The sequence below is a fragment of the Triticum dicoccoides genome, chromosome 1A (assembly GCF_002162155.2).
Source record: "Triticum dicoccoides isolate Atlit2015 ecotype Zavitan chromosome 1A, WEW_v2.0, whole genome shotgun sequence".
In the NCBI taxonomy this organism is placed as follows: Eukaryota; Viridiplantae; Streptophyta; class Magnoliopsida; order Poales; family Poaceae; genus Triticum; species Triticum dicoccoides.
Genome location: NC_041380.1, coordinates 562230734 through 562244855, shown reverse-complemented (window position 1 = coordinate 562244855; position 14122 = coordinate 562230734). Strand labels below are relative to the sequence as shown.

General features: G+C 42.2%; 1 protein-coding gene across 1 annotated transcript; it reads right to left on the bottom strand.

Moving 5' to 3' along the window:
* Positions 1–294: 294 nt before the first annotated feature.
* On the bottom strand, positions 295–9217 carry LOC119290437 (zinc finger protein BRUTUS-like). The gene is made up of 14 exons (XM_037569217.1): positions 8863–9217; positions 7840–8049; positions 6563–6757; positions 6138–6484; positions 5485–5710; positions 5208–5376; positions 3888–5120; positions 2958–3123; positions 2608–2829; positions 1987–2124; positions 1050–1284; positions 909–968; positions 641–712; positions 295–558 (listed from the first exon to the last, which is right to left on the bottom strand). The coding sequence occupies exons 1-14, from the start codon at positions 9172–9174 to the stop codon at positions 424–426; spliced, it is 3720 nt and encodes a 1239-aa protein (XP_037425114.1). The 5' UTR covers positions 9175–9217; the 3' UTR covers positions 295–423.
* Between the last annotated feature and the right edge of the window lie 4905 nt (positions 9218–14122).

Here is a 14122-nt window from a genome sequence, read left to right as displayed (position 1 = left end):
CGGCGTTCGGCTCGTCGCGAACTTTGCCGTGACAGGAGTGTGCGGCCCGGTGCACCCGTAGCACCCTGGCAGTGGCAGTGCCCCACGAGACGCAAAGCCGAAGTGGCCAGTTGGAGCGGAGAGGGGAACGTGGCAGTGGCAGGCGGCCACGGCTCTATTCACGCCGCCAGTTCACTGTCCCAACGCATTATCCTAGAGACGGGGCCGGGCGTATGTAACATAGAACTATTTAGCGTTTTGCTATAGTGAACTGACATCTTAGCCGCGTTGCTAACCAAAAGTGACCTCCATCCATGCTTCGAACTGACTTTATTAAGCATCACAGCTACACATATGCAATGTTCCTCTGTATCGAGATATATTACAGAGGCGAATTCCCAAAAGAATCGAGCAGAAGAAGAAAACAGAAAACTAACTCGCCTGTTAATTCGACGTGGAACAGTCGGGTGCCTCGGTCTTGATAACTCTGGTGTTGTACGAGCCGCAGGCGGCGCATTTATGATACAGCCAGTGGAACCGAGAAAGCCCTTTTCTGCCGCAGTCGTTACAGAGTATATCCTGGAGCAACCAGGCAGAGCGGCAGCGTAAATCCTTCAGTCAATGGAAAGAACAAACAATCGGAATGAGAGAAATGGTGTACCTGGCACCGGTTCCGGTATTCCTCAGGAAGCTCTTCTGCAGCCAGCAAGCCGTCGAGCATTCCAAAGTACACCTGCAGAGAAACAGAGGATATATATGGACTTCATGTTAATTCGTTCGCTTTGCTTTTAAAAGAAATGTGGCGTTAATACAGAGGAAATCGTTAACTCGAAAACATTAGTTTCTGAAATTTCTAAATTTCATGAGATAGAACACAGTCATCAGAGGGAAATGCGGAAACAGTTTTGGTATCAAGTGGTGCAACTTACCGTCATATCTCCCAAGGATTTACTGCAGATTGGACAGGTATAGTGACTGCAAGTATATGCCTGGAGTTGACGACATTGTCAGAGTAGGCTCACAGAGAGAGTACGTCGAAAATGCCTCAGGTTGCAACTAGGCTATCATACCTGAAAGCATGCTGAATGCATGAAATGCCCACATGGAAGACCTCTAACTGCTGCACTCGACGTGAATAGGAAGTCGCAACAGATTGGACAATTCATCTCAAGCATCTTTTCCCGACATTTGTGTTCTTTCAGTTTCAAGCCGAGGCAACAGTTGCATTTCATGCAGTGGAAGAAGTCAGTGCCCAATCCTTCCCCAAGACGACACAAATTGCAAAAAGGGCAATGATACACACTCCTGTAAAGTTCACATAGTTAGACATCTGCAATATATTATGGAGATGGAAAACACATTACACAAAACACAAAACGGAACCTACTACCAACTGGCCTGTACTTTTGCACATAATTGAAATTTAAAAAGAGGTATGCACAGGAGGACTGCAGTCATGAGCCACATGATGCATTAATCATAGCATAAATGCACCTACATTACAGAGATGGTGTATTATTCGAAGCAACTTAACGGACTGGTAAGTATTCTTGGATGCAGATGAGCACGCATTTGAGGACTGGCAATTAAAGTTCAGCCACCGTCCACCAGTAAGGTATCCTACATTTTGGCTTTAGTAAGTGGTAGGAAACAAGGAAATAGAAGAGAGGTGGTAGAAGTGTTCTTTTGTAATTAGAGAACCCTCTGGGGGTTAGCTAGTTCCCACAATGACAATAGATGTCTCAGCCTGTTAACTAATATCATGTTGATATATTTATGTCCAATCTGATGTTCATGGTTGAGTGCAAAGTTTGGTTTCATATGTGAGGATAGAGATAACCATCCAAACCAAAAGACTACACAAATCATGGAGCAAACATTCATTTATGTGCCCACACACACACACACACACACACACACACACACACACACACACACACACACACACAAGGGAAAAACTATTACTGCAAGAGAAACTGAAACCTAGCAAGCAAGTTCAGGTTTTACCTTTCATCATCAAAAAACTTGCATATACTGCAATAATATTTTGCCATTGATAGCCCATTGCAAGAAGGACTTTGGCAATTTGGACCAACTGGCTGAACTTTCATACATAACATGCACATCATCTCCAAAGTTGCTTTCCTAAAAATTGTAATACCACAATGTGAGCAATATCAGTTTAGCTTATTATCTCACAACATATCTCTAACAACCAATTGTACTACAGAAAAGATAATGTATTTTTATATATTACTACCACATGGCTAAGGCAAAGCAATTAAAAGCTACAAATGGGGAAGATAAGAAGTTCACAAGGCCTATGTTAGCCCATTTAAAGCTTTTAAACCAATTATTTCCAAGTGAATTTAACTTCCGGAACACATGGATGAAGGAGAAAGAAGAAAAACAATCCAAGAGCCATGATGAGTACGAGTCTAAAATAATCATGTCGCCTTGCTACTTTACATGAGAGCAAATTAACCACTAGGTTATCCAAATCTCATTTTTTTTAGTAATATTTGGATGTGTTCAAAAGGGAACGTTGAACATTCTGCTACTGTGAGAATTATAGAGTGCTAAGCAGTCAGCACAGAAGACAGATGACATTAGTAGTACTAAGTTTACCTCTCCATTGTATGATCACTAACTTTATCATGACAGAACCTGCATGTGAACAGCTTATTGCAGCAGGCAGCAACAAGCTTGCAGTTTCTTTTGTAATGCTCACAACCCAATATTTGTTTCTCTGGATCTCGATAAGAAGGAAAACATCCAGGTATTACAGTAGATCCATTGTGATCTTCTGATCTTGGTTGTGGTGATTTCTGCTGAGCAGCTATCCAGCGGCTGAAATTCATGTAATTAACAATATGAAATATACAACCAGTCATTCCAATTAAATATACAAAATCTTTGGGGTGAAACAGCAGCAATAGCCCCTACAATTTATTTGTTGTAACTTTAAAATGACAAACCTCGTCATGAGATTTTGGATTAGATATGCTTTCCTCCTTGGATCAAGAGTAGAATCTTGAGAAACCTTTCGTATCTCAGCCTCGAGCTCACTTTGATTCATTCGGAAAATGTCCTTCCAACCAGGCTTAAACATCTGATCACTCTGCTCAAGGTTTTCTTGGCTTTCTACAGGGCAAAAGGAAAGTAAGACTCGGTGAAATAATAATCTGAACCTCCAAACTGTAACATGCTATACTTAAACAGTAGAGGTGTAGAAGATTATTTCCTCGTTCATCATAAATGTACACCCCAATGGCCCAATCCCACTATTTTAGTATCTGGCATGTTTTTCTAGCCAGTTGCTCTTACGTATGATATGTCCAACTTCATTCTCCTTCACTGTTCCCCTTTATCACAAATTTACATGACCAAGGATTGTATCATGCCAACATTTGATCATTGAAATAACCCAGAGAAACCAGGTAGTCCATATTGTCAGTTTTAGTTGTTGCAAAGAAATGCATTGATATAGTTTTGCTGTCTTCTTTGCCCTAAACTGGAACCTTCTCTAATATTTCCCTTTGTCCAAGCAAACTATCAAACATCATGCTTGCAACTTTATATTCAAGCGGGTCACCACTATTTATGCCAAAATAGTTGTCATGTCTTACTTAAGTAACACAGCATTTAACTTTGAGTAAGAATTTCATATGATGCTCATTGCAAGTTATATCCTCCTCTTTACAAATAACCCAGTGTAAGTGGTGATTCTCGTATTCGTATCTGCTTTATCAAACAGTGTGGGTCTCAATTAAGGTTTTCCTATGGATAAAACATTTGACTTGTAAAATATACTACCAAGTGGAGAAAGTATATACATATGTAAAATTGTGAACAAAAACATGGTGGAAGAGTTTGAAGAGGAGAGTCTAGAAAAAAACAGAGCAGACCTTCTGAAAGGGAGGAGGCCTCATTTGAGGGGCCAGATGAAGTTGGTGAACTCTTCCACCATTCGTTTAGCCATTCATCAAACATTGTATTCTTCGTTGCCTGCTTCCATGTATCCATCATCTTGTTCTGTTCATCTAGAGTAAGTGCTGATGTAACCCAAGGTATCATTGACTGCAGAACCTCAGCTCCTGTAGATCCAATTATACGACCTACAATCTTATCTTGGTCATCCACAGAGAAATGTTTATCAAACAGTGGCCACAACTCAAGTTCTTCTCTATGCACGTGATTAGACAGGGTAAACCGGATAGACTTGCACATTCCTTGAAGCTTTGTCAAAAGTTCATTATGCTTTCTGGACCAATCAATCTCACTGTATGAACAAATATGGCCTTTTCCAGCTTCATCAATTTCATCAATGGGGTGAGCTGAATCATCACGTAAATGTGAAAGCTCAAGCAATATGGTGGATATATCTTTAAATAATTCTTCTTCCTGTTTGTGATCAAGGGTGTATGAGTGACTGACATTATGTAGTGCATCTTTCGATTCAAGAGCAGGGAAGACAATGTCATCTTCAGCATTGCTATGTGCTCTGTAAAGACCCCACAGTAAGCGAAATCTTCCGACGAACTGGCGAAGGCAAGATTCATCTCCATCAATGAGATTTCCAGATTCAACATCTAAGTACTCTAAATCTTTGCGAATTGCCTTATGAAATTTGAATATTGCATCAATTGGCCTAGAGATGCTATCTGGGCTGGAAAATGTCATGTCTGTCTCCCATGAAAAAAGACTTGAGTGTAAAGAAGGTGCAGAATAACTGGAAGACAGTGAGCGAAAAGAGTTTACAGAAGTAAATAAATCAGCACCAAAGTTGCTACTTTCCACTCTTAACCCAGGAATGTGGCAAGGTTTCTTGCTACATCGAGACTCTTCAATGTCAGTAGTTTGTGAGCAGTGATTTCTGTCGGTAATAGATTCTGCATGTTTCCCTCGCTTGACTGGCCTTGAACCGTTTTCTGTCTGCAAAGGTACTGAAAAAGTTCCGTTGCTGGCCAATGAACATGGGCAGAATGACTGACAATTTTTTAACTCATCTCCATCCAACAGGCAGCCCTGTGCTCCTGATGGCAAGCATATGAATTTTCCCGAGTTGGATGTATCCTTCAAACGACCTTTGCATGCCCAGCCGGAGAGAAGAGTAACCAGTGCAGTTTCAGAGGAAGGTGCTGTTTCATGCAAATTTGGAGATGTTTTATACAGCTAGTGCAGTATAGAGGCATAGAACAAACTATTAATTAAATTGAAAAAGGTACCTGCCAGGAACATATTCTGAAGAAAAGACTGTCCATTTGCATCATCCAGCTTTAATACAAACCATGGTAAAACCTGCTCCAATAACTTCAGCGGCATGACACAAAGACTCCTATATAGAAGTTCTCTTTGTTTCTCTGGTGAGAAATTTATCCTAGCTTGAGGAAGTACCTAGATAAGAAGGTGAACTATAGATGAGACCCCGTTGATCACATTGATAGGGAAATGCTTCCAGCTTCTTAACTACTAGGTTAGCTTTTTCTTTCTTGAAAAGATCACCTTTGTTTCCTCATTGTTGAAGTGCTTCTCCATTTCCTCCATTATCTGATCAGCCTGTGAACATAACTCAGAGTAAAAATTCACCGCAGTTGATCTGGCTCCAGCTGTTTGGATTTCTTCAATTAAACATCTAAATTTGTTAAACCGCTGTTCTTGTTCAGCATGTTCCTGCTCAAAGGACACTTCACCATCAACTGCAGGAAATATAACTTGATCCTCGGCAATACTGAAGATGAACAAAGGAGAAAAAACAACTGATCAAACAAAGGATATGAGATTAGGCCAAAACCATGTAAGCTCCCAAGCAAAAAAAAAAAACATATTCACAATACTGGTAATACTGCCCATTCACTGTGCTTGATGGTATCTTGGGTTTTCACAACTCCATGGTTATTCACATGAGTTGTGTGCGCCAAAAGCACCACTGGACGTCAAGGCATTTATTAGATGCATCTATATCCATATGTAATGATGAATTTACACTAAACTTGTTCATACAATTATGTGTAAGCAATGATGTATAACTGATAAAATACGAACATGTATGGCATAATAGAGATAATTTATTAACTGTCATGATCCATGTTGTACAAGAGGCTATTCATCAAGATTGAAACAAAGGTGCATATGAGTCGAGATTCAAAGCCACATACCTGTGGAAGATGCACACATCTGCAATGAACTGAAGCCTCATATTGAAGGCTGATACATTGGAGAAGTCTCCAGACTGCTGGATCCTTCTTGTTTCCTCTGCTATATCACTCAATTCTTTTCGGATAGCATCATGCCAATACAATATCTCATCTATAGGATGTGTTACAAGCTGACTATGATTAGATTCTGCATATTTTCTCTTTCCAATTTTACAATTCTCGTGTGAGCATATTTTCTTGTCTGTTTGATGAGAGGTATCCTCACACCCATAACTGCCTTTTGAACAAGAATTGTCAAAATTGTGTGCCACAGTTACTGCTTTCCCTCCTATCCATGCAAATACAACCTACAGGAATTTTGAGACTAAAATCAAATAACATGAAGAATTCTTATTAGGAGAAGATGCATGATAACTAATCCGGACCTGTTGGAGAAGTTTCTCTTGAGGAACTATTTTATGTAAGCAGTTAAGAATATCTTGGTGCTCATCAGGTGAAACAGAAGATGAAAGCCATGGAAGAAAATCTGCCATCATATTTACAGGGATGTTGCATATGAACTGCCAGACTAAATCAGCTTGCTCTTCGTATGAAAACTTTGTAATAAGCAATGGAAAGACCTGAAACATCCTCCGATGATTAGACACCAAAACTGTATACACTATGCTGCGATGAATGAATAAGGGAGACCAATGAATAATGACACGGGAGGACACTAATATGCTGATTTAAGGCAGAAATAACACAAAGTGACAAATTGTCATCAAATACATAAGAAAAAACTATCAGCAGCATTTGTAAAAGTCCAAGAGAAACTTCTCGTGGTGAACTTTCATATTTACAGTTAGGTTCACCATCGAGTTTTCTAAGCTGTAAAAAACACTTTAATCAAAGCTTCTATGCTTACCAGCTCATGTCTTTACACTGTTGTGCAGTAAGGTGTTGGACAATAAGAATGCACATAGAGCACAGCATGCAAAAATTATTTCTCGTATACGGGGCAGCAAATACATTCTAGAGATGCTATTTCTCTAATAGGTGGCTTCCTGACTATGAAGTCTTATAAGCAGACCACAAGTTGCATACATACTTGGAATCAGCGTTTAGGTTCCGTTATACCAGCATAGTGCGTACTTAGTGAGTAGTGACCGTGACCATAAGCTAACAGCAGATACAGAGCAATTGTCAATCGGCGGGAAAATAGTGCTTAGATAGAAGCATCTTCCTGCATGTGACTAATATTCAACAGTTCTGTACAAAATGATGTGCTTCATATTTGTTCTGTAGTTCACTATACTGTGTAAATCAGAGTAGACAAAAGAATTACTAATTTACTAAAGATGCGGTAGAAGTAGAAGCAACTAAAGGGTAACAAAGCATAACTGCATAAAACTTCCTAAGAGGAAAAGGTTATATCTAGATTTGCATGTTAATGCTTCTATTCTTACATGACATTTTATCTCTTTGCCTAAAGACCTTGAGCCAGAAGTACATCCTATGTTCCCACTTCACAGGATATGATTTCAATTATTTGATTAAAACTTGTTAGTTGATTCGACAACTCCAAACTTCCTAATATGGAAATTAGTCAATTACAACATGGCAACAAATCTCATACTGCTGCCTGATAAAAAAAATGAAATCACCTTCAGTGTCATTTTAACAGTATAGCAGAACATAGTAATCAGGGAACTGAAAAAACCTGCTCTTCTTCCTTGAACATATGTTGGGTTATAAATGTTCGAATTGCTCCAGCACAGGATGCAACCTCCCTACGGACACCATCATCGTTATGTACATCAAGCTGTAATAGAGAGAACAGGTGGGCAAAGAGATCATTTTCCCTTTTGTGCTCAAGGGAATACGTCCCTGCTACATTCTTGACTCGAATATCGAGTGCTGGAAAGATAACCTGCAATCATCAAAGGCAAATGTTAAATTCAAATTTTCACTACAGTGTGAATCATGGTATACTTAATTAAAGCTGGCTTAGAAATTTTCACAAATATATCAATATAATATAGGGAGTCAGTCTAGAGTAAATGATAATAGGCCATAAAGTCCATGCTCTGAACAATCAACATATCAGAGGCACATCCCTTCCCTGTAAATATGTGTTGAACAATTAACGTATCACAGGCACATCTCATACCAAGTCAAGCAAATGCCAGGAAATTTCATTTTTTGGTTATATCTCCCATACCCATGCCAAGTGAACAATTAATTAAACACAGAACCTTTTCTTTTGCAGATGTTAAATGTAAAGAGAAAATGATGTACTCTGAGATGGAATCCTGTGGCCAAGGACCAAGGTTTACCGGTTCAGTTTAAGGCATGCCTAGGCCTTTGCATCAGAATGCTAGTAAAATCGAGGAAATGCAGTAATAAAAGGATAATGTAGAATGCAGGGAATAGTTCACTGTCACATGGTGAAGTATATGCAAGATCGTAAGCGTGCCCCGTATTACTTGAGCATATCACCATGACAGCATACCTACAAACTCTGTCCATTTTCAGATCACGGCAGTGTTACGCCTCACTCTGAACCCCGAATCAAACCCAAATCCTCGGAACCTATCCCACAATTCAGCGGACCTGAACGCCAGCACAGCCACAATTCCGCATTCCAACACATCGTAGCCCAATTATCCGTCACAAATTCACCGATAAAGCTAATCCGAACTCAGAGGCTCCGGGCGCGCCATGAACAAACAAACAGCCGTACCGCGTCCTCGGCGTCGCAGTGGTGCCTGTAGACGGAGAAGAGGAAGCGGCAGCGCGTGTCGAGCGCCGCGACGTCGCCGTCCCCGCCGCGCTCCGTGGCGAGCCGCACCGCCGCGGCGTGCAGCCTGTCGAGCTCCGCGCGGATCGCCTTGTGGAAGTAGACGAATATCAGCACGGGCGCCTCGGCCGCGGACCCCGCGGTGCCGGAGCCGGAGCCGGAGGCCGCCGCCTCGGCCGAGGCGGACGGCGGGGGAGGGGTGCGCGGGGCCACCGCGGCGATCGGGCCGTCCCCGGCCATCGGCGTCGGCGCCATTCTCTCTGCTCGGTGTGTGCACGCGGCGTCGGGCTCTGGCTCTGGCTCTGGCTTGGGTGGGTTTCTCTCTTTCTCTCTCCTGCAGCTTCGTGTTGTTTTCTGGGCTTTTTCTGTGTGGTGGTGGCCAATCACAGGTGGAACGGCGCCAGTGTCCGTTGTGGGCTCGTGGGCTTGTGTGGTCCCACTAGACAGTGAGATTGCATTTTTAAGATAAAAAAATGTGCACTGGTTGTCTTTGACGCTTCTACCCCCATTTCCATGTTTTCTTTTACCATCTCCATGTTAACTCATGCAATAGACATTTTTTTATATAAAAAAAACTCATGCAATAGACTTATGTTTCAACTCTGAACAAGAGTTAGACACAAAATGTATGTTCTGTACTAAAACAAGATTTTTAACTACGCATCATCATGTCTTATATTAGTTTACGGAAGGAGTATATAAGGATGTTTGTGGTTCACTAAAAAAACCTAGTGCTCCCTCTGATGCATATTAATTTTTTGTCATAGGCGAGAGCGTTAGTCCTTTTTCGCAAGGAGCCAAACTTTGTTTGTGGTCCTTCAAGTTACACATCACTCAGTCGCGTGATAGTGTTGATAGTGTATCTCACGTAGTCGTCCCCTAATCGAAACATTTTTTCCCTCCAATATGCCTGGGAGCTTTGCATTGATAGATAGGGTGAGAAGTACAAGGTTTGGGACCTCTAGCATGTACACAAGAGAGGCGTACTAGAGGCCCTCGCGAGCAGGAGAGTGGGGTTGCTCAGCCCCAATACAACACTTTCTACATTACATCAAGTATTGATTGGATTCCTTTGGCGCCGGCCTTTGCCCAGGCACGTATGTCATCTTGGATGCAGGAGAACAAGAAGCTCGTGGAGGGTTGTCGTTGGTCGAAGATGCATGCGTTGCGGTGCTTTCAGATTGCCCAAGCTACCAAGGGGACAATCGACGCAAGTGCCTTGCGGAGCGAGGGGGTGTGTGGAGTTGGTCGCGGTCCTCCACCAATCGTAGAGGGTGAGATCGCCATCGGGTGAGCCTATAGTGAATCTGCACCAAGCCAATGTGCAGTACCAAATTTCCTTGGAGAAGGCGCACTCGACCAATTGGTGATGAATGTCTTGGGTGCCCTGGAAACATGAGCAAACAAAACTTTTGTGAGGCAAAGTAGAAGTTGATTGTTCTGGATCAGCCATATATATTGGAACACCTATTATGTACCACGGATGGAACCTTACCTGTTTGCAGCGAAGGTGGGTACGAAGGAAGCAATCGCAGTGGCCTGTTGGTACATTAATCGCAGTAAAAAAAAGAATAGTTCGAAGAGGATGGTGTTATGAAAATATCAACTGCACAGGGTCAACGTCGCCTCTATACTGTCGGATGGCCTCATAGTGTTAAGAAAGCATGCATTAAGCCTCTTTTGGGTGGTTACACTTGCACCAGAAAACGACTTGGCTTGGGGACAAATTCATGCACACCGCCATGGCTCATTGGATCGTCGTAGTAGTAGAAAAAGGAAGGCGTGTGTGGTGCCGCCGAGCAGATCTAGCTAGCGCACGATCTATGTCAGCCCAGGATATATATATAATCCCATGGATGACATGAACCGGATCTAGCTACACCGCGACGATATAGTAATCAAGCGTTTCTCTCTTCAATCATGCAAGAAAATTAAGATAAAACTAACTATACGTCCTTCTTCGTCGGATCCCATGAATGGAAAGGCAACGCGCCCTGTTTGCCTCCTCCGCAAGCCCAAAGGGTGCTTAATTAGCTTAATGAGATGATCATCGAGATGGCAGGTAGGTACAACTGTTAATTAGTCGGGCCAGATAGTGGGAGAGACAGATATAGGTTAACCGATAACTATTCTTAGCATTGGGTACGGCGTGTGCGCTCCCAACCGAGGCCTGGATATGTGTATGTAAACCCACTCCCACTGCAGGCAGAAAGGACATCATCTCAGCTGGTTAATTAACAGCTATACTAGCTAGTCCGGCAAGGGCTCCACGTGCTAGTGCATGCTCTACGTTGTAGCTGCATGTGCCATGGACTTGATAATTAACCTGGGTGGTGGTTAGGTCACGGAATGGACGTATGTGCATGTATTCATGCTGCCCTCAACGTGCCAGCCCTCTAAAGTGCGGCCCAGGATAAGCTTTTTAGGTTGGGTGCGTCTTATACTAAGTGGAAATGGCTTGAAGATATAATAGACTATTCTTAATGTCTAGTCTAGCCGCTAAAGCTGGCCAGCAATGTCGTCCATCTTACTGGAAGAGGGTCACCGAGCAAGATATTAGCCAGCATGCTCTTTCATGCATGCGTGGGCTAACGTCGCGCGTGTCGTGCGAGCTGATAATCAATCCAGTAACCCACATTGATGCAATCGTCAATGATGCATATATTTTTCTATTTTATTGTTGACAGCAGGGAGGGCCAATCGGGCCAACCATTTTATATCATCAAGTACAATTTACAGCCAGGATTTGACAATCGGTTACATTCAGATTACCTAGCCAATGATGCGTGTAGGAACAGTATGCATGGCCCGATGGCCGTATGGCCACGGTTGCTGCGATATAGTGCTAGTTAACCCAATCAGTCATTTTCAGATGCAAGAAATCCGGATCAAGGCGAACATTCAACGGTGACGGTGACAACAGTGCTAGCTACTCGCAGTAATTTAAGCAGCTTGTCATTTTTTTTTTTGAATCTAAGCAGCTTGTCATTACTTTTATAAAACCCTGTTGCTTTTCACCGTGCATGCATGACGGCGATAGCTAGCAGGATCTTGGATTAATTAAATTAATTTATATTGGGCTACCAGTCAAATTAGCAATGCACATGGGGCCAAAAAGAAAACTACTAATATGGTAGGTACCCCTTACGTTAGAGCATATGCGCTTCACTGAATAGACCCGACGGTCGACGTGGAAGGTCCCTGTCGACCACCGATGGTGTGGCTCCATCAGGAGCCGGCAAACGAACAAAAATCCGTGTGGACGTGGCTGCTCGGTTACATAAAAGACAACGGTAGGTACCAGCATTGTAAACATGAACCTGATGACCTGTTTAGGTGTACCATTTTTTTTTTGAGATGTTAAAATTCGGACGTACAGTTTTTAGCTCTAAAAATCTGAAGATCAAAATTGTAATGCAAAAATAGATAAAATTAGTATTACTTTTTTGAGAGAATGCATATTATGTACCGTATTTTTATAGAAGATAGAATGTATTAATTAGTACAAGAGAACCTATCGACACTACGAACAGTGCCGTAGGTGCACACCACGCCGAATACGAGAAGACTACTCTTTCACAAAAGTGATAAAATTGTCATACTTATGTATAAGGATTTATTAAAGTTCTACAGTGAAATTTGTCATATGGCACAAAAATCAACAGAAAAATTGGCATGCATTCGATCAGGATCCAACACATTTGAAGGCATCAGATTTTAAACCTAAAAAATCTAACGTCGGATTCATATTGAAGTGCTAACTTTTTTTTAATATATGTTCTACGTGGAGTCCTGAATCATGCAGCCAATCGATGCGCACACTGCCGGAGAAAATTTACGAACCACCTTATAACAATACAAGAGGAATATATAATATCTGGGTAATGGGTTTACGAAGATTTGTTGATTAATCAGCCTTTTCATACCGGTTTTACGGAGTACTACAGAAACTTGTAGCCGTTACGAGCTGATGATCGATCAGCCAATCTACTTGACGGAGCTAAATGCAACAGATATTGGGTAGGTGGTCCTGAGCTGATGATCCTGGCACAATGGTAACATGTCAAAGAAGGGATACAGTATTTACCTAGGTTCAGGCCCCCTCGAAGAGGTAAAATCCTATGTTCTGCTTGTATTTTTATTGATTGTGGCTGGGGTACAGAGGTAAAACTCTACGCCCTCTCGAGATTGTATGTGTGAATGATTCTGCCTCTACGGTCTAAACCCCTCAGTTTATATAGACACCAAAGATACCTAGGGTTACACCTAGGTCGGTGGCATCCAGGCCCGGTCCTGAGATTTTGGGGGCCCGGGGCGAAACTAAGACATGGGGCCCTAGCATTCCTAGATGCCTCCAAAAAATCACGCCATTGCGAGGGGTCTCATCTCAACGACTCGCCTCTAGGTGTGGCCAAAGAGGCCATGATGCACGAGAAATCGAGCGTTGGTTAAATACAGCTAAACATGGGTGATTTCATAGGTTATCAAACCAAATTGCATTTAACAAAGCAAGTGAAATTGCGCTAACATGCTCTAGTGGATGATGAACCTAATGTTTAATGTATAAAACTGACAGCGTGCAAAAAATTGTATGACGAAAAAAATGTAAAATTAGCCAGATGACAACTAATAAACGCAACCTATACAAAAAGACTAAAATTAAAGTAAGATGTTGAATATACAACACTAAGTATTGGTTACGAAACAATTAGCTGTAACTTATAACATGGAATCAACTTTTCCATAGTAAAAGACTTGGTACCTGATCGTTATCGGAAAACAAAGAATAGTACCTGATCCAAAGTGACGGAAACAACAGAACCAACCCATGCATGGTTCGCTTCACCACGTCGCACACTAGACCGGAAGACCACCGTTAGCCGCTCATGCCGCTCCATGCATACTCTCTGCCATCGCGCTTTTAGGGTCGAACTAGATGCGCCGCCGCTGCAAGCGACGAACGCAGGTATTGATCAATCGATCGCTAAAGAAATCGCTCCCTAACCTAGCCGGCCCACCACCACTCAAGTATCACACGGACGCTAAAGAAAGGAAGGCCCAAGGCCCAGATAAAGCCTAAAATAACATGTCGTCTTTCTTCTTCGTGAGATATTGGAGCTCTATAATGGCGACCTACAGGTTGAGATTTCAGGCATGGGCGCACGCAGGCGCGGAGCCAGGATTTGAATATAGGGGGGTGAGG

What these genes read in the sequence shown, in the direction of transcription:
- LOC119290437 (XM_037569217.1), bottom strand. Translation starts at nt 9,174, where the DNA reads ATGGCGCCGACGCCGATGGCCGGGGACGGCCCGATCGCCGCGGTGGCC. An exon ending in TGTTCAAGGAAGAAGAGCAG is followed by an intron (nt 6,758 to 7,839) that starts GTTTTTTCAGTT and finishes AGGATGTTTCAG; the next exon opens with GTCTTTCCATTGCTTATTAC. An exon ending in GGCCTCCTCCCTTTCAGAAG is followed by an intron (nt 3,124 to 3,887) that starts GTCTGCTCTGTT and finishes TTTGCCCTGTAG; the next exon opens with AAAGCCAAGAAAACCTTGAG.